Source organism: Geotrypetes seraphini, chromosome 16 (assembly GCF_902459505.1).
Source record: "Geotrypetes seraphini chromosome 16, aGeoSer1.1, whole genome shotgun sequence".
Lineage (NCBI taxonomy): Eukaryota > Metazoa > Chordata > Amphibia > Gymnophiona > Dermophiidae > Geotrypetes > Geotrypetes seraphini.
Window position 1 is genome coordinate 51,723,692 of NC_047099.1, and position 27,995 is coordinate 51,751,686.

The window sequence follows — 27,995 nt, forward strand, 5'->3', positions numbered from 1 at the left end:
GCTCTATCAATGCATCTCCGTCACATCCTTTTGGAACCTTCTCCTGCCCCTGAGCCTCCAGAGCTCTCTATGTCAAAGTAACTTCATTTCACTCTTTTCTAGGTAACATAATCATATTCTTTCCAGAGGCACTGAAGATGGGTTTTCCTGAATCCCCCTGGAGGATGTCTCCCTCCTCTCTTCCCGGATTAATTCTTCTGTTGCTTTCTCATCACTTCCAGGCTGGAAATGCAGGTAAGAATCACTTCAAGATCTTATGGGCTTTTCATATCTGGGGAATTCTCAGAAAGAGTATTTTGGTACAGATCTGTGGATTTATTTCACGCATGCTCTGTGCACATGCGTGCTTGTCTTTGAACATTGCTGAAGTTGAATGTATGTGCAGTCACCCACACCTGCTGTTTCTGTGAGCTAAACATTTGGGAAAAAATGATCACTCCCTTGTAATGCAGGCAGTTCATTTTCATACTTTGAGCATCCTAAGGGCTTCATTTACAAAGCTGCAGTAGGGGAATATGATAAAGTACCTGAATGTAAACCACTTAGGATATAAGTGATATATAAATAATTAAAATTAATAAATTCCTGTGGGCAGAATTGCTACTAAGGTTTTGTAAAAGGGGCCCTAAGTTAGATGCCTGGTACAGAAAATAGGTGCAAAACATACAACTTTTCCTCACCCAACTCCACCCCCAAAATTGTCCATATTTTGGAACCTCAATTTAGAAATGCAACCATAGCCAAGGTTGGCTCTTAAACCTCTGAAAAAGAAATCATTCTAAATTCTGTAAAATACTCAACAGCATCTGCGGCAGCCACGGCCACACTGGGCGATTGAAGGCAAAGTGCAGGAGTGGCCTAATGGTTTGAGTAGTGGAGCAGAACCAGGGAGGGGAAGGTCATATCTTGTTTCCACACACCCCCTCCCCCTTCGGCTGATCCCTGTGACCTTGGGCAAGTCACTTCACCCGCTAGTGCCTCAGCTACAAACTACGGTTTACTAAATTTTGCTGCCATGTTAGCATGTGCTAATTACATTAGTATATGTTAATAGGTTCCACTGCATAGAATAGGCCTTCGATTAAATAATGGACATTAGCATGGGCTACTATGACAGGACCTTTCACTAAATGTAGCCCTTAGATCGTCAGCTCTTTAACGACCTGACTTTATAACTGGCCTCGTGCTTGGATTTGGAGATGTGAATAATAAATCCGTAATCCAACTAATGCTTTATTGTCTGGGTCAGGACAAGGGATCCTCTGCGTCCCTCTCTAGTTCATTCTTCCAGCACTGGGAGTTATAAAAGTATTTGTTCAATCTAACAAGAACATTTTAAAGATTATCCAATTTTACAAAGAGGAGAAATTATGGCATTAGGAATCATTTTTTTGCCGTGGGGCTTTGCAATTAGCGTAGACAGTTATACATCTCTTTATCTGTGCTATTCATCTATCTCATCCTGTCTATTGTTAATTATGTCATTCCATTTGATAACAGAACACTCAGGGGCAGGGTAAGGGAGGATAGGGGTTGAGTAGGGGATGGGGGTGGGATTTTGGAACCGGGGGATTCTTGTTATATAGTTCCCGAACAAATGTTGTATCTTCTACTGTATTCATTGTCCTGTTTTGTTTTTTCTGCCTTGTTCAATAAAATTGTTTCAACCTTGATAACAGAACATTTCAAAGTCCTTGGCCCTGATCAACCGGTGGTTGCCGTTCTGGGTGAAGATGCCATGTTACCCTGCCACCTTTCCCCAGCCCTCAATGCTGAGTACATGCAGGTTAGGTGGTTCCTAAACAGTTTTGGCTTTATTGTGCACCTGTATAAAAATGGGATGGATCAGAACGAGCATCAGAACTCAAAATACCGAGGCAGGACAGAGTTGATCAAGAATTACATTTCATATGGAAGTGTATCACTGAGGATACGAAATATTGGACTCGATGATGAAGGAATATACACCTGTTACTTTGAACTTGATACTTACTATGAAGAAGCAACAGTGAAACTGAAAGTAGCCGGTAAGTGGAAGTTTTTGTTCTCTTCTGTTTATTCTAATGTTGATTGAAAGATTCAAGGATACTTTATTGCAGGAGACACCACACTGCAGAGCTGGTGCCAGATGAACAGACAGTCCTTATACCCCTCACTTAACGTTCAGATCACTAGTAATTGCATGTCATTCTTTTAAATATTACATTTTATTTCATATGGGTCATGGATTTGATATATCACCTTTCTGTGTCAAAGTGTGTAAAGAGGGGCATTTTCAAAAGTAATTTATCCACGTCAATGAACTATTTGAGAAATACACACCTGCAGCTGAAGTTATGCGCTGATGATTCTTTGAGTTTTAGTGGCTGTCAGGATCTCTTGTTTTGCGTTGGCTGTGTTGGCTTTCCCCTTCAACATCTTCCATTGAACTTCTCCTTTTTACCTACTAACCTGAATTTGGGTATCTTTGTCTCTATCATCCTTGTCTACCCTCTTCAATATTGTGAGCAAGGCATGAAAAACTACTTCTTTACTTGATCCTGTTTCAATTTCATGGTTATTAATCACACACCACCATCTTCTTCCATATCTTCTGCAATATTGTTTTGTCGATTTTATGAATTTTTATGACTGTCCTTGATATTGAAAACTGCCTAGATTTTAGGCGATATATAAATGTGTTAAATAAATGAATAGATAGACTACTTATAATAATTTATTTATTTTTCTCATGATTTGGTTCCCATTCCCTGGAAACATGCCCCTAATTTGTCCTCTCCTACAAAACGCTACTAGACACAGCCAGACAGCACCTTAGTAAAGGAGGAAGAATGTTACTAATTCAACTTGATCTCTCAGCGGCATTCGACCTGGTAGACCACACCATACTACTCCAGATACTAGACGCCATAAGGATATCAGGAGCAGTATACAACTGGTTCCGAGGATTCTTAAAATCAAGAACCTACAAAGTCAAGTCAAACGACCATAAATCAAACCCCTGTTCTAACCCCTGTGGAGTCCCACAAGGATCACCACTATCACCTATGCTCTTCAACCTCTTCATATCCTCCCTTGGCTTCACTCTAGATACCCTAAACGCAACATCTTTCAGCTATGCAGACGATATAACCATACTCCTCCCCTTCGACACCCAAGACCCCACTTCTTTAGGCAAGCTAAAAACAACACTGGAAGCAGTGGAAGAATGGATGCTAAAACACAAACTGAAATTGAACTCTGACAAAACAAAATTCCTACTACTCGAAAAAGACAAAACCCCATCCATAACAGAATTAGCAATAAACGTCACCAAATACCCCATACAGCCCTCTCTCAAAATCCTTGGAGTGTTGATAGATAGAAGCTGCACAATGCAGATACAAATCAACAAAACCACTCAAAAAGCAGTTTTCACTATGCGCAATCTCTGAAAAATAAGAAAATTCTTTGAAAAAGACCATTACAGGATCATAGTTCAATCCCTTGTCCTAAGACTAGTGGACTATTACAACATCCTCTACCTTCCATGCCCCACAAATTTGATAAACCAACTGCAGTCCATTCAAAACACAGCCCTCAGGCTGATCTACTCACTTGAAAAATTCGACCATATCACTAATGCCTACCTTGACTCACACTGGCTACCAATACGAGCTCGAATCCAATTCAAATTTTATTGTCTACTATACAAAGCAATAAACGGATCTGCACCCACCTACCTCAACAACTGTCTAAATTTCAACTGCACATCCAGAACAAGAAGAACCCAGAACCTATTTGCCTATCCACCGCTCAAGGGAACTCAGCGAAAGAAGATGTACGATGGCCCCCTAGCGACGCAGGCAGCGAAACTGGACCCCTATATCTCCAACTTGATGTCAACTACAAGTGACTTTAAATCATTCCGAAAAGAAATCAAAACCATACTATTCAAAAAACTAAACAACCTCCCACCGACCCTAACAAGTAACTAACCCTAAACTCTTCTTCCCTAATAGTATCCCTCAACTCTCCTCCCTTCCCCAACTTCTCCCCTCTGCCTCCTCTATTAAACCTTCCCTAAACTGCATCTATTATGTAAGCATCCCCTAAATTGTAATTCCCTGCATCTACTGTGTAAGCATCCCCCAAATGTAACTTCCTAGAAAAGCCCAGCTATCTTATACTATAACCCGCTTAGAACTGTAAGCATCCCTTAAATTGTAACTTCCTGGAAATGTCCAGCTGTCTTATACTGTAATCCGCTTAGAACTGCAAGGTAAAGGCGGAATATAAGTCACTAATGTAATGTAATCCTTAGATCAGGATACAGCCCAGTATCAAACTTGCCCTTTGCTTCTAAGATTTTTGAGAGGATTGCTTCTAAAGAACTTTTAGATTGTATTGACCGAAACAACATTCTGCATCTTCACCAGTTAGTGTTCCATAACTAAGAAACCATTCTCACCAACATGCTTAGCAATACTACGTCTTAGATCAGGGGTGTCCAATGCTGCCCAGTGAAGTATTTTGTGTGGCCCTGGTCGAGGGCAATGCAGTGTTTTCCTCTGATGCCCCGGGTGTTTGCTGTCTTCCCGGCTCCCTCCTCTGTTTTGCTGCAGCGTTTGTGCGGCCCCAGAAACATTTTTTTTCTGCCAATGCAGCCCAGGGAAGCCAAAAGGTTGGACACCCCTGTTTTAGATGATAGGGCATTGTACTTCTAATCTCCTAAAATAGCAATTTAGATCTCCACAGGCTACTGCCAGGATGTGTTCTCCCTCCCCCACAACAAGACTGCCCACTAGGCCATTCTTGCTCCCCCAACAAGACTGCTCCAGGTAGCCATCCATTCCCACCCCCCCCCACACACACACACTAGACTCCCCATGTATTTCCTGCTGTAGGCAGCTGCTTCCTCTTTTTTGCACCATATCTCTCCCTGCAAGTTTGAGCCCTCAAGCAATAGGCGGTCCGGAACCGGCCAAAAAGTAGCCCAAAAAAGCGGAGAGCAGGGGAGAGCTGATGGAGGAGGGCTGCAGTCCGGCCATTGGACCAACGGTTGGCTCGGGGGCCTGTTCCAGCGGGGCACCCGACACTGTCTTCGCTCCTCCCCCATTCCAGCAGGGGAGAGCCGACGAGGAGGGCTGCAGTCCGGCCATTGGACCAACGGTCGGCTCGGGGGTCCGTTCCAGCGGGGCACCCGACACTTTCGCTCCTCCCCCATTCCAGCAGGGGAGAGCCGACGGAGGAGGGCTGCAGTCCGGCCATCGGACCAACGGTTGGCTCGGGGGCCTGTTCCAGTGGGGCACCCGACACTGTCTTCGCTCCGCCCCCATTCCAGCAGGGGAGAGCCGACGAGGAGGGCTGCAGTCCGGCCATCGGACCAACTGTCGGCTCGGGGGTCCGTTCCAGCAGGGCACCAGACACTGTCTTCGCTCCTCCCCCATTCCAGCAGGGGAGAGCCGACGAGGAGGGCTGCAGTCCGGCCATCGGACCCACGGTCGGCTCGGGGGCCCGTTCCAGCGGGGCACCCAATACTTTCGCTCCTCCCCCATTCCAGCAGGGGAGAGCCGACGGAGGAGGGCTGCAGTCCGGCTATCGGACCAACGGTTGGCTCGGGGTCCCGTTCCAGCGGGGCATCCGACACTTTCGCTCCTCCCCCATTCCAGCAGGGGAGAGCCGACGGAGGAGGGCTGCAGTCCGGCTATCGGACCAACGGTTGGCTCGGGGGCCCGTTCCAGCGGGGCACCCGACACTGTCTTCGCTCCTCCCCCATTCCAGCAGGGGAGAGCCGACGGAGGAGGGCTGCAGTCCGGCCATCGGACCAACTGTCGGCTCGGGGGTCCGTTCCAGCGGGGCACCAGACACTGTCTTCGCTCCTCCCCCATTCCAGCAGGGGAGAGCCGACGAGGAGGGCTGCAGTCCGGCCATCGGACCCACGGTCGGCTCGGGGGCCCGTTCCAGCGGGGCACCCAACACTTTCGCTCCTCCCCCATTCCAGCAGGGGAGAGCCGACGGAGGAGGGCTGCAGTCCGGCTATCGGACCAACGGTTGGCTCGGGGGCCCGTTCCAGCGGGGCATCCGACACTTTCGCTCCTCCCCCATTCCAGCAGGGGAGAGCCGACGGAGGAGGGCTGCAGTCCGGCCATCGGACCAACGGTTGGCTCGGGGGCCCGTTCCAGCGGGGCACCCGACACTGTCTTCGCTCCTCCCCCATTCCAGCAGGGGAGAGCCGACGGAGGAGGGCTGCAGTCCAGCCATCGGACCAACGGTCGGCTCGGGGCCCGTTCCAGCGGGGCACCCGACACTGTCTTCGCTCCACCCCCATTCCAGCAGGGGAGAGCCGACGGAGGAGGGCTGCAGTCCGGCCATCGGACCAACGGTCGGCTTGGGGGCCCGTTCCAGCGGGACACCCGACACTGTCTTCGCTCCTCCCCCATTCCAGCAGGGGAGAGCCGACGGAGGAGGGCTGCAGTCCGGCCATCGGACCAACGGTTGGCTCGGGGGCCCGTTCCAGCGGGGCACCCGACACTGATTTCGCTCCTCCCCCATTCGAGCAGGGGAGAGCTGACGGAGGAGGGCTGCAGTCCGGCCATCGGACCAACGGTTGGCTCGGGGGCCCGTTGAAGCTGGACTTCAGTTTTGACTGTTTTGTTTTTATTTTCACTTCTTTTTAGTTTATGATATATATTTTTTTAATCTCATTCATTGTTTTGCCACTTGTTTTGTTTTATTTTATCATTCAAATTTCATTTAAATTTTCCCAGAATTCTATTGCTTCGACGGTTCTCCCTCTGCATCTATTCCTATCTCCCCTCTTTTTAACCTTTCAAATTCCTTTAGATCATTGTAATCTTATTAGAATGTTTATTTTCTTATTTTTCTCCTCTATCTCTATTTTTCTTTCTTTATTACTCTTCTAATTGTCATTTTTCCTGGTACTTTAGTTAGATTGTGAGCCTTCGGGACAGTAAGGGAATTTCTATCTTACTTATAATTTTAATGCACCAATATATTCATTGTAACCCGTTCTGGGCTCTTTTGGGAGGATGGGCTAAAAAATTGAATATATAAATAAATAAATAAAGCATGAGAGTTCCTGTCAGACAGGTATATAGTACAGAAAAGAGGAAGTTCTTGTTTCGGATGCAGCGGCTAGAAAAAAGGAAAAAAAAAATGCAAGGCAAGAAAACCATAGGTGCCAGGGAGTCAAATCATGCCCCAACACCTGAAATTTGTCAGGCTCTGGCTTCAGGGCTCTGGACCTCTAATATTTCCACAGTTCTGCTGGTGATCAAGATTTCTGAGCCTGTTATCTCCATCAGCTACAGATGGTAAAATCTCAATTCTGTTTCATATATGTCACTATCATAAAATGAATCTATAACGTTCTGTTTTCCTTTAGGTCTGGGCAGTGCTCTTTCCATGTCAGTGACTGACCATCAGGACAGAGGGATAAAGGTCATGTGTGAATCTTCTGGATGGTATCCAGAGCCTGAAGTGACCTGGAGACAAGAAGATGGACAGAGTCCGATAGCAGCATCTGAAACAGAAACACAAGAGCAGAATGGTCTCTTCAAGGTCAAAACTTCCCTTCTTCTGAAAACAAATCAGCAGGGCAGCATTTCCTGTCATATCAGAAACGTCATCTTGAGCCAAGAGAAAGCATCCGTGATCTCTATAGCAGGTCAGTTACAGAGAGATTTACTTTATGTCCCCTATAAAGGGTGCCAAAATTTAGATACACAATTTGCTGTGCACTTATAGAATGGGGACAGTTATGTGCATAACTTAATTTGCTAATCAGCCCTAAATTGCCACTTAATTGGTGATAGGTATCAATAATCGGCCTTATCAAGCACTAAATGGCACTTTGTGGTCACATATAGTATATAATTGACTTAACACCCATGTTCTATAAACTGAACATATAGTTTCTATGGTATGCAACTCTAAAAGGGGCGGGGACTTGGGGGAGGCATGGGTGGGTCGGGGTGTGGCAAACAAGTGGGTGTGTTAAGGGATACTGTCATTTACACATCCAACTACCAGTACTTAGGCGCAGTGGTGTAGCAAGGGTGGGAGGCGCCTGGGGTGATGGCACACTCCTCCCCCCCACCCCCCTGTTCTCCACTCCCCTGCCATATCTGCATGCTCCTTCCCTTCCCCCGAGCCCCTTTAACTCCCCTGGTGCAAAGAGCATCACCAATTTGGTGGCCGTGCCAGCTCTCCCCTCTAACATCACTTCCTAATTGCGGGACCCAGAAGTGACGTCAAAAGGAGAGCAGACACCAGTGCAAGCAGCAGGTTGGAGTTGCGGCTCACAGCGGCAAGGTGCTAGAGGTACAGTGGAGGGGATGTGAAGGCGCACCTGTGGTGGGGAGAGGAGTGGGAAGAAGCGGGGGCAGAGAGGAGAAGAGGTACTGGCGCCCTCACCAAGATAGACCTCGGGTGGACCACCCCCTCTCCCCGCACTATGCAATTACTTAGGCATGAGCATTTACTCCAGCCTTTGAACCTCGTGGAACTGCCTTTAAAGCAGGGGTGACCAACCTGCGGGCCGAGGGCCGCATGTGGCCCACTGAAGTATTTTGTGCGGCCCTGGTCGAGGGTAATGCAATGTTTTCCTCTGCTACCCCTGGGTGTTTACTGTCTTGCTGGCTCCCTCCTCTGTCTTGCTGCAGCGTTTGCGAAGCCCCAGAAACATTTTTTTTCGGCCAATGCGGCCCAGGGAATTCAAAAGGATGGACACCCCTGCTTTAAAGAATGCCATTTAGTGCCCAAATATTTAAGAATATAAGAGTTGCTGTACTAGGACAGAGCGAAGGTCTGGCAGAAACCCAAAAATCTGAGACTGTGATGTCATAATGCCTCATTCCACCAATGCCTAAGAACGAATCTCAGCAGTGAGCTCACAGTGTCTTGATTGGTCTATACTTGGCTCACATAAGAACATAAGAGTTGCTGTACTAGGAAAGACTGAAGGTCCATCTAGCCCGGCATCCTGTTTCCCTCAGTGGCCAGCCCAAGTCCCTGGCAGAAACCCAAAGAGTAGCAACATTCCAGAACTGAGACCGTGATGTCATAATGCCTCATTCCATCAATGCCTAAGAGCCAACCTCATCAGTGATGGCACAATAGCTTGACTGTCCTATACTTGGCTCACATAAGAACATAAGAGCTGTTGTACTGGGACAGATCAAACATCCATTAAGCCCAGTATCCTGTTTCCAACAGTGGCCAACCGAGGTCCCAAGTTGGGACATAACTTCAACCAACCTTTCTTGAATTTAGCTCTATATCATGAAATTGGTTGCATCTCCTGAAATCAGATCTGGAGATAGTTGTTACCATGTCTTTCCTCAGGTCTAGTTCCATAATCAGATTAGGGATTGTCATTTATTAAGTGCAATATCCTAGAATAATTGAAGTTCACGTCTCTTGGTTTAATCTCTTTTTCAGACATATTTTACCAGCGGGTGTCTCGTTGGATGGCCTCTCTCTCCCTCATTTTGATGTCTGTGCTAATCCCATGTGGTTTGCTGGTCGTGTTGGTCATTTACCACTTGAGAAAGGAAAGAGAAGAGAAAGGTACAGTAATCCTCCAATTCTTGACAATGCCTCAGGGGCCTCACAGGAAGAGAGAGGAGGATGGGAGGGTCCCTGCGGAGATTAGCTATTGAACTTTAGTTGAGACCTGTCAGCTTCATTCAAGGGTAAGAATCTCTTTAGGGCCCTCATTAGCACAGTGGACCTGATTCTATAAATGGCGCCTAAATGACCCTACATTGTAGACACCGCTTCATGCAGTTATCCATCAACTGTTAGGCATCTGTTATAGAATCAAGCCTAGTGGCAGCTAGTTGTGTTTTGATGTTGCTAGACATCGCAGAAGTAGGCACTGCCAAATTAGGCCATGGTTTACCTGGTCTAATTTGCAGCATCTAACTCTGATGTCTAGCAACACCTAAGTCAACCACACCTATTCTCAAACCCTAACCCTACCTACTTTTCAGGTAGGCATGTTAGGCATTAAAGGGCGCCTTGACTTATGCATTGCTTGGTGCCACGTGGAATTCTGCACTCAACTTTCAATTGTTCTGTGTTTTTTTTTTTTTTTTATTAAACCTCAGTGGTGTGGCTACTTACTACACCAATTAATCTTGCTATCTTGCCTGCTTGGTTCATAGGTGGCAGAACTCAGTGCTTCACCTATTAGATATTTTGAGGGCTAGAGAGGAGCTGGCTTTCATGACACACGTTGGTACCAACAACAGAGGAAAGTTCTGGAAGTCAGATTTAGAGAGAGGGTCAAGGTGCACAGTGGATGCATTTCACCTCTGTTCGAATCCTCTGTTAATGTTGCTGTATCCTAGCAGTGAATTTTCTCTTTTTTTTCTTGTAGAAAACCTTTCTGCAAAAGTTGGTAAGTAATTAAGAGAAAATGGGATACTCACGTGGGATCTTTAAGGGAGTAAATTCAGGGGAGGGGATACTTGGAATGGGCAGACTTGGTGGGCTATAGCCCTTTTCTGCTGCTTTTTTCTATGTTTCTATGTTTCTAATTGTATCATTATGTTTTACGGTTCCTGGTTAGAGGGTGGTGGATCTCACAAATCATCTAGATAAAATTTTAGGGAATGCTGGGAAGGAGCCAGAGGTACCACACCACACAGAAGCACCAATATCAGAGGATAATTCATGAGGAAGGTTCCGGAAAGCAAGTTACTGTATATGGGAGATGAGGCCCGAGGCCCAGGGTCCACATTGAAAGCATTTCACCTCTGGGGAGTAAGTCTTAAAGGAATGTTAATGTTGCTGTATCTCAACATTGATTCTTTTTGCTTTTTGTTTTCTCGTAGAATCATTTTCTGCAGATATTAGTAAGTAATTGTATCATTATGTTGTGTGTCTCAAACTGTTCCAGTTCCTAAATCAATCCTTAGGAATGTAGAGAGCTGGATGGACAGTGGATGTAGGGATTGCTTAGTAACTTGACTGTCTGTTTGAGGATGGTAGATCTCACCTAGATAACATGTTAGGAAGTGCTGGGGAGGAGCTGGCTGTCACACCACAATAGGTGCCAACATCATGGAAAGATGCATGAGGGAGGTTCCGGAAAGCAAGTTGGTATATATGGGGGATGAGGACCAAGGTCTACAGTAAAGGCATTTCACCTCTGGAGAGTAAGTCTTAAAGGAATGTTAATGTTGCTATATCTCAACATTGATTCTTTTGCTTTTTGTTTTCTTGTAGAAACATTTTCTGCAGATATTAGTAAGTAATTGTATCATTATGTTGTGTGGCTCAAACTGTTCCAGTTCCTAAATCAATCATTAGGAATGTAGAGAGCTGGCTGGATAGTGCAGAAGTGCACAGATGGATCAACAAATGGTTAGAAAACAGAATACAGAGGGTGTGCATAAATGGGAAATTTTCAGACTGGGAGAAAGTTAGTCTGTCAGTTGGGTGGTTGTAGGATTTCCTGGTAACATCCGTATACAGTGTTCCCCCCGCAAATTCATAGTTCGCGGATCCAGTCATTTGCGGTATTCTCCGACTGCATCTTCCTGTACTAAATTCATGCTTCACCAATCAGGAGCTGCGTGTCAAAGTAGCTCCTGATTGGTGAAGCTCAACTTTAATACAGGAAGAGGTGGTCAGAGCATACCACAAGTGATTTCTTTCACTTGCTGGTGCTCCAGCTGTACTCTCCTGCCTTTACATCTGCCCTCTTCTGCCTCCCCAGGTGAAAAACCATATTCGCTGTTTTTTGATATTTGTGGGGCTTCCTGGAACAGAGCTCCCCCCCGATTATTGGGGGAGTACTATAGTGCAAAGATAGTGACCCTCTTAGAAAGAGCTGAGGAGGAGCTGGTTGTTATGGTACATGTGGATACCAACGATACAGGAAAATGCAGGATAGAGGTTCTAGGAAGGCAAGTAATTTGTGGGGAGAGTCTGTGACATATGGTTAATGAATTTCATCCCTAGGAGGAGGACCTGAAACAATGTTCAAATCCTTCTTGGTGTCATGTTTTGGTGTGAGCAGTGATTCTTTCCACTTGCAGAAATGCTTACTACAAATAAGAATAAATACTTTCCTGTAACAACTACAGTTCTTAAGTTTTGCCCATTACTCTGATATGTCCTGATTTTCTTATGAATGTCTCTCTTCCTGGTGATGTAGATGGTCAGAGGTGGTCTCAGCTAGAATTGTATCATTGGGTGATTCATATGTTGGACCAATTAAAATGATCCCAGACTGCAAAGAGTCCAGAAAACAAGAATAAAGAAGTACAAGTTACCCAAACAGATCATGGGATTTTACTCCCTTCTCCTCTGCTCCATGGTCAAATTTATCCAGACAAAAAGAGGCAAAGTTAGACGTGATCCAGGATGCAGTCTTAGTTTAGCTAAACCAGGCTGACATTCTGCACTGTCCAACTAAATGTACTCACATAAGTCTTGGTGGATAAATTCAATAGCAAGAATTATGAAACTGATTCCCCAATATATTCAGCACCACACAAGCAGGGGAGATACAGGCCCTGTATGGTGTCATCATCTGATGGACCCAGGCAGTGGCGTACCTAGGGTATGTGGCACCCGGGGCCCATCATTTTTTGACACCCCCCCTCCCCCATCTATATGAAAAATATGATTTTTAGTAACAATCCACATATCGCACCACAAGAGTGTACCTAGGAAAAGGCTGCATCTTAAACACTGCAGTGAGCAATATAACACCAACACATACATTGTAAAACTAAACAAGCCAGATCCCGCACAGTCAATTGATCCTGTAGTCAATGCCAACTGAAAACTGTGTTCTTTTCATACACACAGAACAGAGATACACCCTCGCCCAATATGGAATAATCACAAACTAAAAATAGAAATATGCAGACAAAAGTTAAACTGAACCGCCAAGAAACCAGACCCTGGATACAATGCAACACCACAAAAAAGAGTAACACATGTCCTCTAATACAGTGCAAAATATAAAGACAGTAGATGTAAATTTGAAAAAACTGATACATAACAATCACCACTTTACAAATTAACAAATAAAAATAAAACAAATAATGAGAAATTAAAAAATACAATTTTATTGGACTAATCCCCATAAGCTCGGTCCCCATCCCTGCAAACCACCTGATTCCATCCACACAAGCCTTGAATTGTTTATATTAAAGTATAAAAAGAAACAATATTCTGTACAATTGTCAATTTATAAATCAGCGTCTTCTCCCCACTCTCTTCCCCATTTCCCTTCAGCATCCTCAGCCCACTTTCTCTCCACTTTCCTTCAGCGCACGCACATAAAAACAAGCAAGTAATTTTATATCATTTTCATTCTATTCATTCATAGAAATTAAAGTCTAGATAATGCCAGTCACATAACAAAACATGATTTTACAAAAATAATTCCCTGCACAGTCAAGCCTGCAAGGATTACTAGATGTCTTTCAGCAGCTCCCCTCCCTCCCTCCCCCTTACCTTTGTGGCCAAGTCAAAATGATCTACCAACAATAAAATTTTAAAAACACAAAGCACGCTGTACGCAGAGAAAATGTTAATTATCATTTATATTCCGCGGGTTTTCAAAGAGGTCAAGGCAGATGACTTTATGCAATGTCACCTCAGTAACAACTATACAAAAATAAACAAATATTCCCCCTCCCTTTTTACTAAACTGCAATAGCGTTTTTTAGCGCAGGGAGCTGCGCTGAATGCCCCACGCTGCTCTCGACGCTCATAGGCTCCCTGCGCTAAAAAACGCTATTGCGGTTTAGTAAAAGGGGGCCATAGTGCAAAATATAGACAGCAGATATAAATTCTCAAAACGGACACATTTTGATCACTAAGTTGAAAATAAAATCATTTTTCCTACCTTTTTGTCTGGTGATTTCATGAGTCTCTGGTCCTTCTTCTGGTCCTTCTTCTTTCTTCTCCTGCCCCCCCCTCTTTCTTTCTCTCTCTCCCTGGCTCCCCTCTTTATTTCTGCCTTTCTTTCTCTCTCCCCCTGGCCCCCCTCTTTATTTCTGCCTTTCTTTCTCTCTCCCCCTGGCCTCCCTCTTTATTTCTCTCTCCCCCCTGGCCCTCCTCTTTCTTTCTGCCTTTCTTTCTCTCCCCCTTGACCCCCTCTTTATTTTTGCCTTTCTTTATCTCTCCCCCTGGCCCCCCTCTTTATTTCTCTCTTCCCCTGGCCTCCCTCTTTATTTCTCTCTCCCCCTGGCCCTCCTCTTTCATTCTGCCTTTCTTTCTCTCCCCCTGGCCCTCCTCTTTCTTTCTGCCTTTCTTTCTCTCTCCCCCTGGCTCCCCTTTTTATTTTTTCCTTTCTTTCTCTCTCTCTCCCTAGCTCCCACAAAGCCAATGTGCCAATTTCTCCAGTTCCACGATTCTTTCCCTACCCTCACCCCCAAGCCAGCAGCCGATTTCTCCCTCCTCCTTCCCCGATGTCCTGATGTCCTGAACTTCGTCGGACAGCAGCAGCATTCACAATTCACTGCTGTTGCCCGCTTCAGGCCTTCCTCTCTGTCGGGTCCTGTCTTCATGAAAACAGGAAGTAGGCAAGACCCGGCAGAGAACAAGGCCTGAAGCCGCCAACAGCAGCGAATTGTAAACGCTGCTGCTGCCCGAAGAAGGTAATGAAGCACCGAGGCAGACCGCTTCACCCCCCTCCCAGCCGAACCCCCGCTGACCCTCCTATCTCCCCCCCCGGTGAACCTTTCCGACCCTCCCAGCGAGAGCAGCAAACCTCCTTCGCGGCTTTCTCCTCCCTCTTCCGCGTCAGTGATGCGGCAGAGGAAGGAGAAAGCCGACGCTACTGGAGGGAAGTTTGCTGCTTTCGCTGGGAGGGTCGGAAAGGAGTCACTTGGTACACTACTGGACCCAGGGTGCACCAGTTTTCCTGTAGCTTAACTCAAAACATCCTCCTTTCAGCCCTGAGACCCTCTACTGAGAGGTCCTATTAGTTCAGGGAATTGCTTCTCACAATGGGCTGCATCCAATGGCCAAGATCCATTCGCTTGCCCCCTGCGGCAAGTCTTGTCTTCACCTCCATCATTCTTCTCACACTCTCTCATGTCCTGCATCATGAGCAGTCTCCTAAAAATAAAACGTCCAGTGTGGGGCCTGCCACCAGCCTGGGACCTTAATATTGTCTTCATTTTGCCCATTGAGACCACTCTTTGGCACTCTTTGAACTGCTGGGACCAGCTCCTCACCTGGACTATTCTTATCCTGGTTACTGTAATATCAGCCAAGATGGATCAGCAAACTGTAGATGTTACTGACTTTTCTGTCATATACTCAGTTCTTCCCCAACAAAAGTAACTCTACACACCTATTCCAAATTTCTATCCAAGATTATCTCAGAATTCAACATGAATCAGTTCATTTACTATACCGTGTCGCGAGCTAGGCCTCTATTCAGGACAGCAGGGGGCGCTAGCTATAATCTTTGTAAGTCTGTTCTAAGGGAGCTGAGAAAACCCTTCAGGAAGGTTCAGTCTAGCCATCTGCCTAAGGCAGTGGTTCCCAAACCCTGTCCTGGGGGACCCCCAGCCAGTCGGGTTTTCAAGATATCCCTAATGAATATGCATGAGAGAGATTTGCATACCTGTCACTTCTATTATATGCAAATCTCTCTCATGCATATTCATTAGGGATATATTGAAAACCCGACTGGCTGGGGGTCCCCCAAGACAGGGTTTGGGAACCACTGGACTAAGGTAACTAAAACTGTGCAGTGCATAAAAATGTCCTCAAGGAAAACAACATTCAGAGCTTATCAGTTTTTTTATTCTGACCTTCGGCGGCCATAAATCAGGATAGCCAAGCTTCCCCAAACACACAAAAAAACCCAAAACACTTTCTTTCTGTTGATCCAAAAGAAATGCAAACCCCTTTCAATTGCTCCTGAGCTTTCAGGCTCAAACAGGTAAGTCCTTTTCACCAGGGCAAATGAACCATAGGTCCCTTTCATTCACAAGTAGAATTTCCTCACAGAAAAAAGAACAAGAAAAGTTCAATGCACAAAAAGGTATTAGGCACATATTCCAACTGCTGCCTGCATTGCAGGTGACACTGAGCTTCAGCTCAGCTCAGAATGGGAACCCCCCCCCCAGAACGTGTTCAATTCTTTTTGCTTGAAAAGCAAAATCCACTGGGTGAAATCTCTCACCCTGGTAATCATACAAATACAGGATCCTTCCCCAAACTGAGTTCTGCAATCTTTTAGCAGTTTTATTAAACTTATTATTTATTGAAATTTTCTTTTTTTTTTAAATTCTTTATTCATTTTAAAACTTTCATCAAGTGTACAAATATTATATAATAAACACATTTAGCTTGAGCACTTGAACATCTTATCATTATAACTTATAATTAAAAATGTATCCCTATCCCACCCTCCCTCAAAACCCTCTATTTATTATAAGATCATATATTTGAAATCCTCCCCCCACCCAATACTGAATGGTGTATAATTAATAGAAAAATGGCATCTAATCATGACAGAAAGATGTTAATGGCTCCCATATTTTAATAAAATTTTTATAATTTCCATTCTGTACCGCTATTGATCTTTCCATTCTATATATGTGACATACTGAATTCCACCAAAACTTAAAATTGAGCCTACTATGATCTTTCCAGTTATTAGTAATATGTTGGATGGCAACTCCAGTCAAAATCAATAAAAGTTTGTTACATATTGATATCTGACTCTTTTTTCTCATAGACATACCAAAAAGCACAGTATCATAAGATAATGCTACATGGTTTTCCAATAAACAATTTATTTGATCCCAGATTGAGTTTCAAAAGGCTAAGATATGGGGACAGTAGAATAAAAGATGATCCAAAGTCCCTACCTCCAATTTACAATGCCAGCACCTATTGGACAAGGAACTACCGTATTTAATTTTTGTAATCTAACTGGGGTCCAAAAAGCTCTATGTAACAAAAAAAAAAAACACAACAATTTTCAATATATTACAAGAAACTAACATTCTTGCTAAGGAAATACAGCCGGAATAAATGTTAACACATCACATCTATAAACAGATATGAAAATAAATTTTTTTCTTCCTTAGACCACAAAAGAATAAAGGGGAGTAATGGCAATTATTAAGAAGTTAAACACAAAGGAAAAAGAACTAATCAATGAAAGGCTATAACATGCTCTGCATTATATTAAATTTCCGCTAAACAACAGCAATTTTCTTTAGCTCCAGAAATGATTTTAGATGCTCCGGCTGAAAGAAAATATATTTAACCTGAGCAAATTTTACTACGCATTTACAAGGGTACGCCAGTAAAAAGGACGCCCCAAGTGCCCTGGTCTCCTGTCTCAAGGACAAAAATTGTTTCCTTTTTTCCTGGGTAACCTTAGTTACATCCAGGAATACCCATATCTTTTTACCATAAAACAGTTCTTTTGATAGACGGAAATAGAGTTTCATAAAAGAATCCAAGTCCTGTTGAAAAATAAATGAAATCAGAAGTGTCACTCTCAATGAGGAGTCAGAGATAGACTCTTCCAAAATAGCTGATATGTTGTTAACATCCAATTGCGGTGTATCTGGATTAGTTCCCTCCATTGTTTCCCGAGCTCTAGTGGTTTGTGGAAGATAATATATTTTATTTAATGGAGGAATATGGTCTGGTGAATATTTTAAAACTTCCAACAAATATCTCTTGAACATCTCATATGCTGAAATCTCGGGTACTTTGGGGAAATTCAAAATTCTGGCATTAAGTCTGCGATTAAAATTCTCAATGTTTTCTATTTTTCTTTGAAGCATAGTATTATCTTTAATCACAGCTACTTTAAAGGCTTGTAAGACTTGAACTTCTGATTGCACATTTACTATAGAGTTTTTCATTTCTGTGTTAGAATGTTCCAAGGCTCTTGAAATATCATCGATTTTACCAGCCAAAGTTTTTACCTCCTCTGATGTCTTCGAGGCAGCCTCTGATGTTTTAACCTCAGCTTTATCCAATTTCTGGAGCATTTGCCAAATTGCTGCTAAAGTCACCTCATTGGAGAGGTTCATCTCCCCAATGTTGACTCCCATCGGCAGAAGCTTATCTGCCCTGGCTGCTTCCTCCACCGGAACTCTAGGCGTGTCCTCGGCAACACTGGCAATTCCCGCCTCCAGGGCGTTCGAATCCGCCGGACAAGGAGGTGGCTCCGCTTGCGGTGGCGAAAGAGAGATCTCATGCCCCTGTGAGGTAAGGCCTTCTTTACCTTTCCCCAACAAGGGGCTAATTCCGCCAGTCCCAATGCAGATACCGGGTAATAATTGCTCAATCGTCTGCTATCTAATAGGTGGTATCGTCATTGAGGAAGAAGGCGCCTTGACCAAACCTTTCCTTTTCTGTGGCAAAATTGCTCTAGGAAAAAAGACGCTAACAGCCACGAGAGCTCGATCTCACAGCTCAGTCAATGCCGCCATCTTAGCCACTCCCCTCGAGTCTTTTAGCAGTTTTAATAGTCACTCAAGCATATGGTTGAAAAGCTTATTCTTGGCAAAGACAAAAACAAAAACTGCAATACAGCAGGTATCACACTGCAAACATTATCATACTTTGCTTCAAAGTTTCACAGTCCTATTCAACCCAGTTTTCTGGTGTTTCCCTCCTGGCTGGATCTCAGGTGTAAGTACTTCTGCAACCACAGTATAGCTGGGAAACATCGTGTCACCAAAGCTGCTGCTCAAGTTACAGCTTCTGTCTCTGTGCAGACAGAAAATGTTACCCAGGCAGAAGGAGTGGTTCCATATGCAAGCTGTCTTCAGCTTGAATCCCTCATGAAGGAAATAAAAGAACTGAGAGAGGAGGTGGCAAGACTGAGAAGCATCCATGAGAATGAGAGGTATATCGATGAAATGGTTCATGAGGCGTCAAAGATTTCCAGCAGTGGGGAAGAAGAGGCTGTGCTGAGGGAAGACAGCTGGACTCAGACTACGGAACACTGCAAGATTGGTACTGTAACTTCCCCTGCCCTTGAACTGAAGAACCTGTATGCTGTCCTGGAAGTGGAGAAGATGAGAGCATCCTAAGTAGAGGATGAGCCAAAGATTGAAATCCCCAAAATTACTGGATCCATGACCTCTAGGAGGCATAAGGTAGTGGTAGTTGCCAATTCCCTTCTGAGGGGTACAGAAGCATCCATCTGCAGACCAGACAGGATGTCATGAGAGGTATGCTCTCTACCTGGTGGCAAAATCCAAGATGTTAAGGAGAGCTTACTGAGACCCATCAAGCCTGATGACTGTTATCCGATGCTGCTCATCTACATTGGCACTAATGATACTGCCAGGTACCCCTACGAACGTATCAAAAGCAACTTTGTGGCTCTGGGAAAGAAGATGAAGCAGACAGATCCACAGGTGGTATTCTCATCCATCCTCCCTATTGAGGGTAAAGGCTAGGGCATAGAAGCATGGCTACATGAATGGTGTCATCATGAGCATTTTGGCTACCTAGACCATGGGATGATTTTCCAAGGGCTGCTGAGTAGGGATGGTATACATCTGTCAAAGAAAGGAAGAAGTATCTTCAGCGGCTGGTTAACTAATCTACTGAAGAGGCCTTTAAACTAGAAGGGATGGGGCAGGGCAATCAAAGTCCCTGGGTGAGTATAAGCCCCCAGGCAAGTAAATCACTGAATACCTGTACACGGATGGGAAAATGGGGCAATGTCTGGAAAGCAGTATATACTAATGCTCGAAGTATGGGAAATAAGATTCTGGATCTAGAAGCTGTGATAAGAAGAGGGGTTGGATATAGTGGCGACCACGGAAACGTGGTTCACAGAGAACCATGACTGGGATGTAGTTATCCCGGGCTATAATCTGTTCAGGAAAGACAGGGTAGGAAGAAAAGGAGGGGGGAGTAGCTTTAATGATATGTTAAAGATCATATTAAAGCCACATAATTGCAGGATCTGCAGGGCACAGAAGAGGCACTGTGGATCAATTTGGAAAGATGGTATGGTGAATATATTTGCATTGGTGTGATATACAGGCCTCCTTCACAGACAGAAGAAGTGGATAGAGATTTAATAGTAGACATTCAGAATATATCTAAAAAGGGGGAAATCTTGCTAATATGTGATTTTAACATGCTGGATGTTGATTCGGGTATCCCTATTGCGGGGTTTTCTAGAAGTAGGGAGATTCTGGATTCTCTACAAGGAGAACTGTTCCAGCAGTTGGTAATGGAACCCATGCGGGATGGGAGTCATACTGAACTCATCTGGCATCCAGTGATCACTGCAGTGTACGGTTTAATATATATATATATTTTTTTATAAGATTTTGAAATTATTTACAAGAACAACTCTTGTTATAGAAATACAGAAACAAATTATAAGAAGAATAGTATCCACATGAAAACAAATTACATCTTTCTTAGACTCAACAAATAAGCATGGGGGGATCTCAGGAAAATAACAAGGAGATTATCAATTTCAAAATATAATTAAACAGAAAAAGCTTAACAGGATATCCCGCTTTCATATAATACCGGTTCTGTAACAATAAACACTTCAAATTACCAGTCTCTTCATATCTACAAATGCTTTAAGCTGTTCTGGGGCAAAGAATACATATTTTACACCTGAATAGGATAGAATAATAGGGACGAAGCTCCCAAATAAATTATATCTGATTTCAATGCAAGAAATAATTTCCTACGATCTTGAGTTTGTTTAGTCACATCTGGAAATATCCACATTTTTTTTACCATAATATAACTTTTGAAAATTATGATAAAACAACCTGAAAATGTTAACATCCTGTTCAAATGCAAAGGACACTAGTAAGATCGCTCTTTCAGAGTTTTCTGTAATAGTTGATTCCAATATGTCTGTGATGTTTAAAGGTGATTCATCTAGCTTCTTTTGCAAATTCTCTGCGGTGTCTCCCATTTCTTTCTTTGCTGGCAAATAATAGATACAATTTATAGGAGGTATATTTTCAGAAGGAAAACCCCAAAATTTCAATCAAATATTTTCTAAGCAACTCAATTGGGTCACACTCAGAGATTTAGGAAAACTTAATAGTCCCAAGTTCAATCTACGATTGTAGTTTTCAAGTTGTTCAAACTTATGATTAAGTATAGCTTTTTCTTTTATAATTTCAGTTGTTAGATCTTGCAGTTTATCAGTAACATTCTTCATCTGTAAGTAAAATTCATCCCTAGTCCCATCTAATTTCTTCCCCAGAGCAGTCACAGTACTTACTAAAGTTGAAACTTCATTTGAAGATCTGGCAACTGAGGTGTTCAATGTCTGGAGAGCTTTCCAAATGCTCTCCAGTGTTATCAACTTAGGTTTTCCAAGCCGGGTAGCAGTATCGACTACCACTCACAGCTCACAGCTCCTTCTCAATTCTCGTGGCCACTGCCCCTTGGATTGGGGTTTCCCCAGCAGAGACTCCTCACCGGGTTCCCCCATCAGAGCCGCGATAAGAGCAGGACAAGGCGGAGGCACAGAACCCGGAGGAGATAGGGAGATGTTAAATCCCAAGTCCAAGTTCTCGGCGTCTCCTTCCACCATGTGCACTGCAGATTGGCCTCTGGTCACTTGCAAGGTTAAAGTTAAGCCAAACTCTTTCATGGAATGCTGAGTGGGTGAGGAGGTTCTGGCAACCAAGGGCTCAGGCCAAACACTTCCCTTCCTCTTTGAATGCGGCATTTTGTATAAGGAAACAAAAATGCTCAGAGTCCAAGTTGGGAGTGTTTCACTACACTGCTGCCATCTTGGACCACCCCTAGATGTTCTCTGTATGATTTAAAAGTAAGATGGGTATAGAGAGTGCTTAGTCTCAATGTAAACAAATCTAAATCCATGATTTTTCCAATCAGGCACGGTCAATCATTACTTTCTCCCATAGAATTTAGGTCCATTCCAGTTCAGTCTCTAAGAACCATAAAGCTTTTGGGAATCACTCTAGATGTGAAACTCACATTTCATGACCACATCAGTTCAGTCGTATGGAAATGTTTTCACTGTCTCTGTCTGATTTGCTCCCTTGCAAAGTTTCTCGATCATGCCTCTCTTAACACTCTCATCCATTCTGTAGCAGTGAAGGAAGTGATCAGAGACAAGAAGACTTCATTTAAGGAATGGAAAAGGTCAAAAACAGACAAAAACTGGAAAAAGCACAAATAACATCAAAGCAGGTGCCATAAAGCAGTAAGAGGGGCCAAAAGAAACTACAAGGAAAAAATAGTCAAGGAAGCAAAAAACTTCAAGCCGTTCTTTCAATATATTAATATATTAAGGGGAAACGACATGCAAAGTAAGCGGTGGGGCCATTGGATGACCACAGAATAAAGGGAGTGTTAAAGGAGGACAAAGCCATAGCCAACAAACTGAACTCATTTTATGCATGTGTATTTACCGAAAAGGACATACCAGAAGCCGACAGGCTATACACAGGAAACGAAGATGGAAACTGACAGGGTTGACAGTCAATCTAGAAGAGGTATGCAGGCAGATTGATAAGCTTAAAAACGATAAATCCCCGGAACCGGTTGGCATCCATCTAAGGGTAATCAAGGAACTGAAAGGGGCTAAAGCTGAACTGCTTCAACTAATAGCCAATTTGTCGATCAAAACAGGAAGGATTCCGGAAGACTGGAAAGTGGCGAATGTTACACCGATCTTCAAGAAAGGTTTGAGGGGACATCCAGGAAACTACAGACCGTTGAGTCTGACCTCGGTACCGGGAACGATGGTAGAGGTGCTGATAAAGGACCACATCATTGAGCACCTTGATGGACATGATCTGATGAGGACCAGCCAGCGTAGCTTCAGCAAAGGAAGATCTTGCTTGATGAACTTGTTGCACTTCTTCAAGGGAGTAAACAGGCAGATAGACAAGGGTGACCCAGTCGACATTGTATATCTGGATTTTCAGAAGGCGTTCAACAAGGTTCCACATGAACGACTACTTCAAAAAATTGTGACCCATGTAATCGAGGGTGAAATACATATGTGGATTAAAAATTGGCTGGCGGATAGGAAACAGAGAGTGGGGGGTAAATGGACAATACTCGGACTAGAAAAGCATCACGAGTGGAGTGGAATGCTTGAACATATTTATAAACAACCTGGAAATTGGTATGACGACTGAGGTGATTAAATTTGCAGATGATACAAAGTTATTCAGAGTAGTGAAGACGCAGGAGGATTGTGAAGACCTGCAACGTGACATAAACACACTCGAGAAATGGGCCATGACATGGCAAATGAAGTTCAATGTGGATAAGTGTAAGGTGATGCATGTTGGTAACAAAACTCTTATACATGAATACAGGATGTCTGGTGCGGTACTTGGAGAGAACCCACAGAAAAGAGACTTGGGAGTACTGGTTGACAAGTCAATGAAGCCGTCTGTGCAATGTGCAGCGGTGGAGAAAAGGGCAAACAGAATGCTGGGCATGATTAAGAAGGGGATCACAAACAGATCAGAGAGGGTTATCATGCCGCTGTACCAGGCCATGGTACGGCCTCACCTGGAATATTGCGTCCAGCACTGGTCGCCATACATGAAGAAGGACATGGTACTACTCGAAAGCGTCCAGAGAAGAGCGACTAAAATGGTTAAGGGGCTGGAGGAGTTGCCATATGGTTAGAGATTAGAGAAACTGGGCCTCTTCTCCCTTGAAAAGAAGAGACTGAGAGGGGACATGATCGAAACATTCAAGATAATGAAGGGAATACACTTAGTAGATAAATACAGGTTGTTCACCCTCTCCAAGGTGGAGAGAACGAGAGGGCACTCTTTAAAGTTAAAAGGGGATAGATTCCGTATAAACGTAAGGAAGTTCTTCTTCACCGAGAGAGTGGTGGAAAACTAGGAAGCTCTTCCGGAGGCTGTTATGGGGAAAAATACCCTCCAGGGATTCAAGACAAAGTTAGACAAGTTCCTGCTGAACTGGAACTTACACAGGTAAGGCTAGTCTCAGTTATGGCACTGGTCTTTGACCTAAAGGCCGCTGCGTGAGCCAGCAGTGACCCAGCAGTGGCAATTCTTATGTTCTTGCTTAGACTACAGCAACACCTTTTTTAAGGGAATTATGAAAAAAGAAATTTGACATCTTCAGATTATCCAAAACACCGCTGTCAAAATCATCTTCAATGCAAAAAATTCAACCATGCAACACCTCTGTTGGTCAAAGCACACTGGTTACCTATCTCGCACCGTATCACCTATAAAATAATGTTGTTGACGTTCAAAACCAGACAAACAGGGCAGCCAGAATTCATCAATAGACTTTTAATACCCCACTCCTCTCAATGTACTCTCCGGTCATCTAATCATAATCTGCTAACAATTCCATCATTAAAGTTTATCAATACTATGCACAATAATATCTTCTCTGTTACCGCTCCCATGCTCTGGAATTTAGCACCGGCTTATTTATGATAAATTTACACATTAGATAATTTTAAGACCAGCTTAAAAACAATGCTTTTCAAAGACACTTTTGCAGTATGACCGTCCTTTTAAGGACATTTTAATCGATTACTAGTTCAGTCCCCCTGGCTAGTCTAGCAGTTTAGAACAAATACTTAGTTTCCCTTCCCTTTTGTTTTTTTCCTTGATTGTTCTTTTCTCTCTAATTATTGTAGTTCTACCCCTTTCTTATGGGTCAATCTATTTGGTCTGTCATGTTAGTCCTAGTATCTGTTTCACTGGTTGTCTTTTAGCTATTAAGTTTATTGTGTTTGTATTTCCCTGTTTATGCTTATTTATGTAAAGCTGCTTTGTAATTTTGAAAAGGCAGGATATCAAACTTTTAATAAACCTGGAACTCCACTAATCCTGATAAATCTTGTTATTAAATATATCCCACCAAACTTGCCCAAGTAAGTTTAGCTGGACAAGGCCGAATGTCAGCATAGTTAGCTAAACCATGACTGCACCCTGGATCCCTTCTAACTCCGCCTCTAGAGGTACAGCTGTCTTGCTAAATTATATCAAGATAACATTTACAAACAGGAGAGAATAGTTTAATATCCAATGATTTGTTTGAATGATTTCCACACTTACCCAGATAAATTTCTTGAATAATGATCTTATTAAGGGTACTAAAGTTTTTTTTTACAAACTGGCTTCTTTAATTTTTATCTATTTTTATTTCTATCTAGAATCTCTTCATTCAGAACTTGGTAAGTTTCTATTCTCACGTATATGAAAGTGTTGCTTAAAGATTTTCTAAACTCTGACTGTTGTGTTTCTCTAATTTCAGAGTGGAGAAGATGCTGTAGCTATGCAGGTAAGAGTCTCACACAATCTGAATGTGAATTTCCTCCCCTCTGTAGCTGTTTTCAGGGTGGTCTCACACTTCAGCCTTGTAGAGGTGTTGTTAGAGACAGAGAAAGTATCTCCAGTGATAGAGAAGCTGTGTGTTTTTCCTGATGATACAGTGCAAGGTCAGGGAAAGATCCCTCTGGTAAGGAGAGAATAGAGAACTCACAATGTTCATTTATATAGTAGCCGTGAGCTTTGTATTTTATTGTCACTGTGCAGCAATAGTTCACGAGTTTAAATATATCAACTCTCGATCATTTATAAGAAAACTGAACAGACAGGGAGATGTTTTGTTGCTGCTGTTTTAATCTGAGCTTGCAGCTAGATGTGTCTTTATTTCTGTTGCGATGGGTGATCAATCAAATGAATAAAGTGAAGTGGAAAGGAACCAGGCAGGTGAGGAAAGGACTGAGGAGAAGGTTATCATGTCACTGTACCGGGCCATGGTGCTCCCCCACCTGGAATACTGCGTCCAACACTGGTCGCCGTACATGAAAAAGGATATAGTACTACTCAAGAGGGTCCAGAGATAAGCAACAAAAATGGTTAAGGGGCTGGAGGAGTTGCCGTACAGCGAGAGGTTAGAGAAATTGGGCCTTTTCTCCCTTGAAAAGAGGAGACTGAGAGGGGACATGATTGAAACATTCAAGAGAATGAAGTGAATAGACTTAGTAGATAAGGACAGGTGGTTCACCCTCTCCAAGGTAAGGAGAACGAGAGGGCACTCTCTAAAGTTGAAAGGGGATAGATTCCATAGAAACGTAAGGAAGTTCTTCTTCACCCAGAGAGTGGTAGAAAACTGGAACGCTCTTCCAGAGTCTGTCAAAGGGGAAAACACCCTCCAAGGATTCAAGACAAAGTTAGACAAGTTCCTGCAGAACCAGAAAGTACGTAGGTAAGGCTAGACTCAGTTAGGGCACTGGCCTTTGACCTAAGGGCCGCTGCAGGAGCGGACTGCTGGGCACGATGGACCACTGGTCTAACCCAACAGCGGCAATTCTTATGTTCTGACTGGGTAGATGTGGAGAGAGAGCTGAACAGATCCTTTTCCTAACATCTGGAATATAATTGGACAGGGAGCCAGTAGGGTTGTGAGTTACAGGAAGCTTGGAATGGAATTAACCAATGGGACTTTCTCTTTCATGAATTCATTGAAGTATGAATGAATAATCTCAGCCCAATGGGAACACTGACAATATGACATCCAATAGGAACTCTTTGAGTTGGCTCTTTGAGGCTGCCAATAGCAGAGCTGCTGTTATAGAATAAGTGAATGATTAAGAAACTGGCCAATGAGGGCTGGAATCTGTGTGTGGGGAGCCAATGAGAAGTACGTGTGCTCATGTTTATTAATGTGTCTCCTCTCTGCAGTGGACGTGACTCTGGATCCTGGAACTGCTCATCCTTTACTCCTCCTATCTGAGGATCAGAAAAGTGTCAGAAGGGGAAACATAAGACAGGATCTGCTGGACAATCCCAAGAGATTTGATACTGATCCCTGTGTGCTGGGGTGTCAGGGCTTCACCTCGGGAAGACACTACTGGGAGGTGGAGGTGGGGGATGGGCACTACTGGACATTGGGAGTGTGTAAAGAGTCTGTCAGGAGGAAAGGGAAGATCAGATGGTTATATGATGGGGGATACTGGACAGTGTGGAAGATGGGTGATGAATATTCAGCCTTCACCTCCCCTGTGACTCATCTTTCCCTGAGAGAGAGACCCCACGCAGTGGGGATTTTCCTGGACTATGAGGCAGGAAAGGTCTCATTTTACGATGCAGATAATAAATCTCTTATCCACACCTTCACTGATGCCTTCAAAGAGACCCTCCGACCTTTCTTCTTTGCTTATTTTGTACCTTTCACAATTCGCCCAGTGGCAGCCTGGGAATGAGAGACTTGGGCTCAGGATTAACATCTCCAATTTCTGGCAGGATTGTTGTGAGATGTTGAACATATTCAAATAAATCACTGACAGAAATATTACAAGTAACTATTTATGCAGATAGAAGAAGCTCCTTCCTGGTGGTGATCAGTGGCTGAGGAGCGGACACTCAGCAAACAGGGGGATAGCCAGAAGTTGATTTGGAGGGGGCAAAGGTGGACTGGTATACCCAAAAAAACAGTGAGGAAACTTAGAATTGTTCAAAACGCAGCGGTCCGCTTGATATTTGGATTGAAAAAAAGCGACCATGTTAGCCCCTACTACAGACTACTGCACTGGCTGCCAGTTGAGGCACGAATAATATTCAAGTTCTTTTGCATATGCTTCAAGCTAGTTTGGGGACTAGCTCCTACATACTTGCTATCTCACTTCGTATTATACAGCCCAAAAAGACAAACAAGAAACTGCAAGCTATTTGCATACCCAAGCATTACCGGCTGTAAATACAAAATCTTTCTGGATAGAACTTTTATTTACCAAGCAAACAAACAACAACACGGGCTAGACAACTACATTTAATGGAACTAGACTGACCTATGACGCTTTTAGAAAAGTCATAAAAACTGTCTTATTCGACAGATATATCACCTAAACAGTAATTACACCAAACACTTGTTCCATTGCTTTTTTCATATGTCCCCTCTGAAATTCTTAACAAACTGTAAATTGTATTTTTTTTCCAAGCTTCTTCACACTATAATTGCACTGACTACCCGCATATTGTAAC

The 27,995-nt window shown here is 43.7% G+C and overlaps 1 protein-coding gene across 1 annotated transcript; it reads left to right on the top strand.

Moving 5' to 3' along the window:
- The first annotated feature begins 131 nt into the window (after positions 1-131).
- LOC117350214 (butyrophilin subfamily 2 member A2-like) lies at positions 132-27,995 on the top strand. Its single transcript, XM_033924331.1, has 10 exons — positions 132-234; positions 1,680-2,027; positions 7,388-7,669; positions 9,445-9,573; positions 10,388-10,408; positions 10,845-10,865; positions 11,239-11,259; positions 25,163-25,183; positions 25,264-25,290; positions 26,697-27,995. The coding sequence occupies exons 1-10, from the start codon at positions 138-140 to the stop codon at positions 27,215-27,217; spliced, it is 1,488 nt and encodes a 495-aa protein (XP_033780222.1). The 5' UTR covers positions 132-137; the 3' UTR covers positions 27,218-27,995.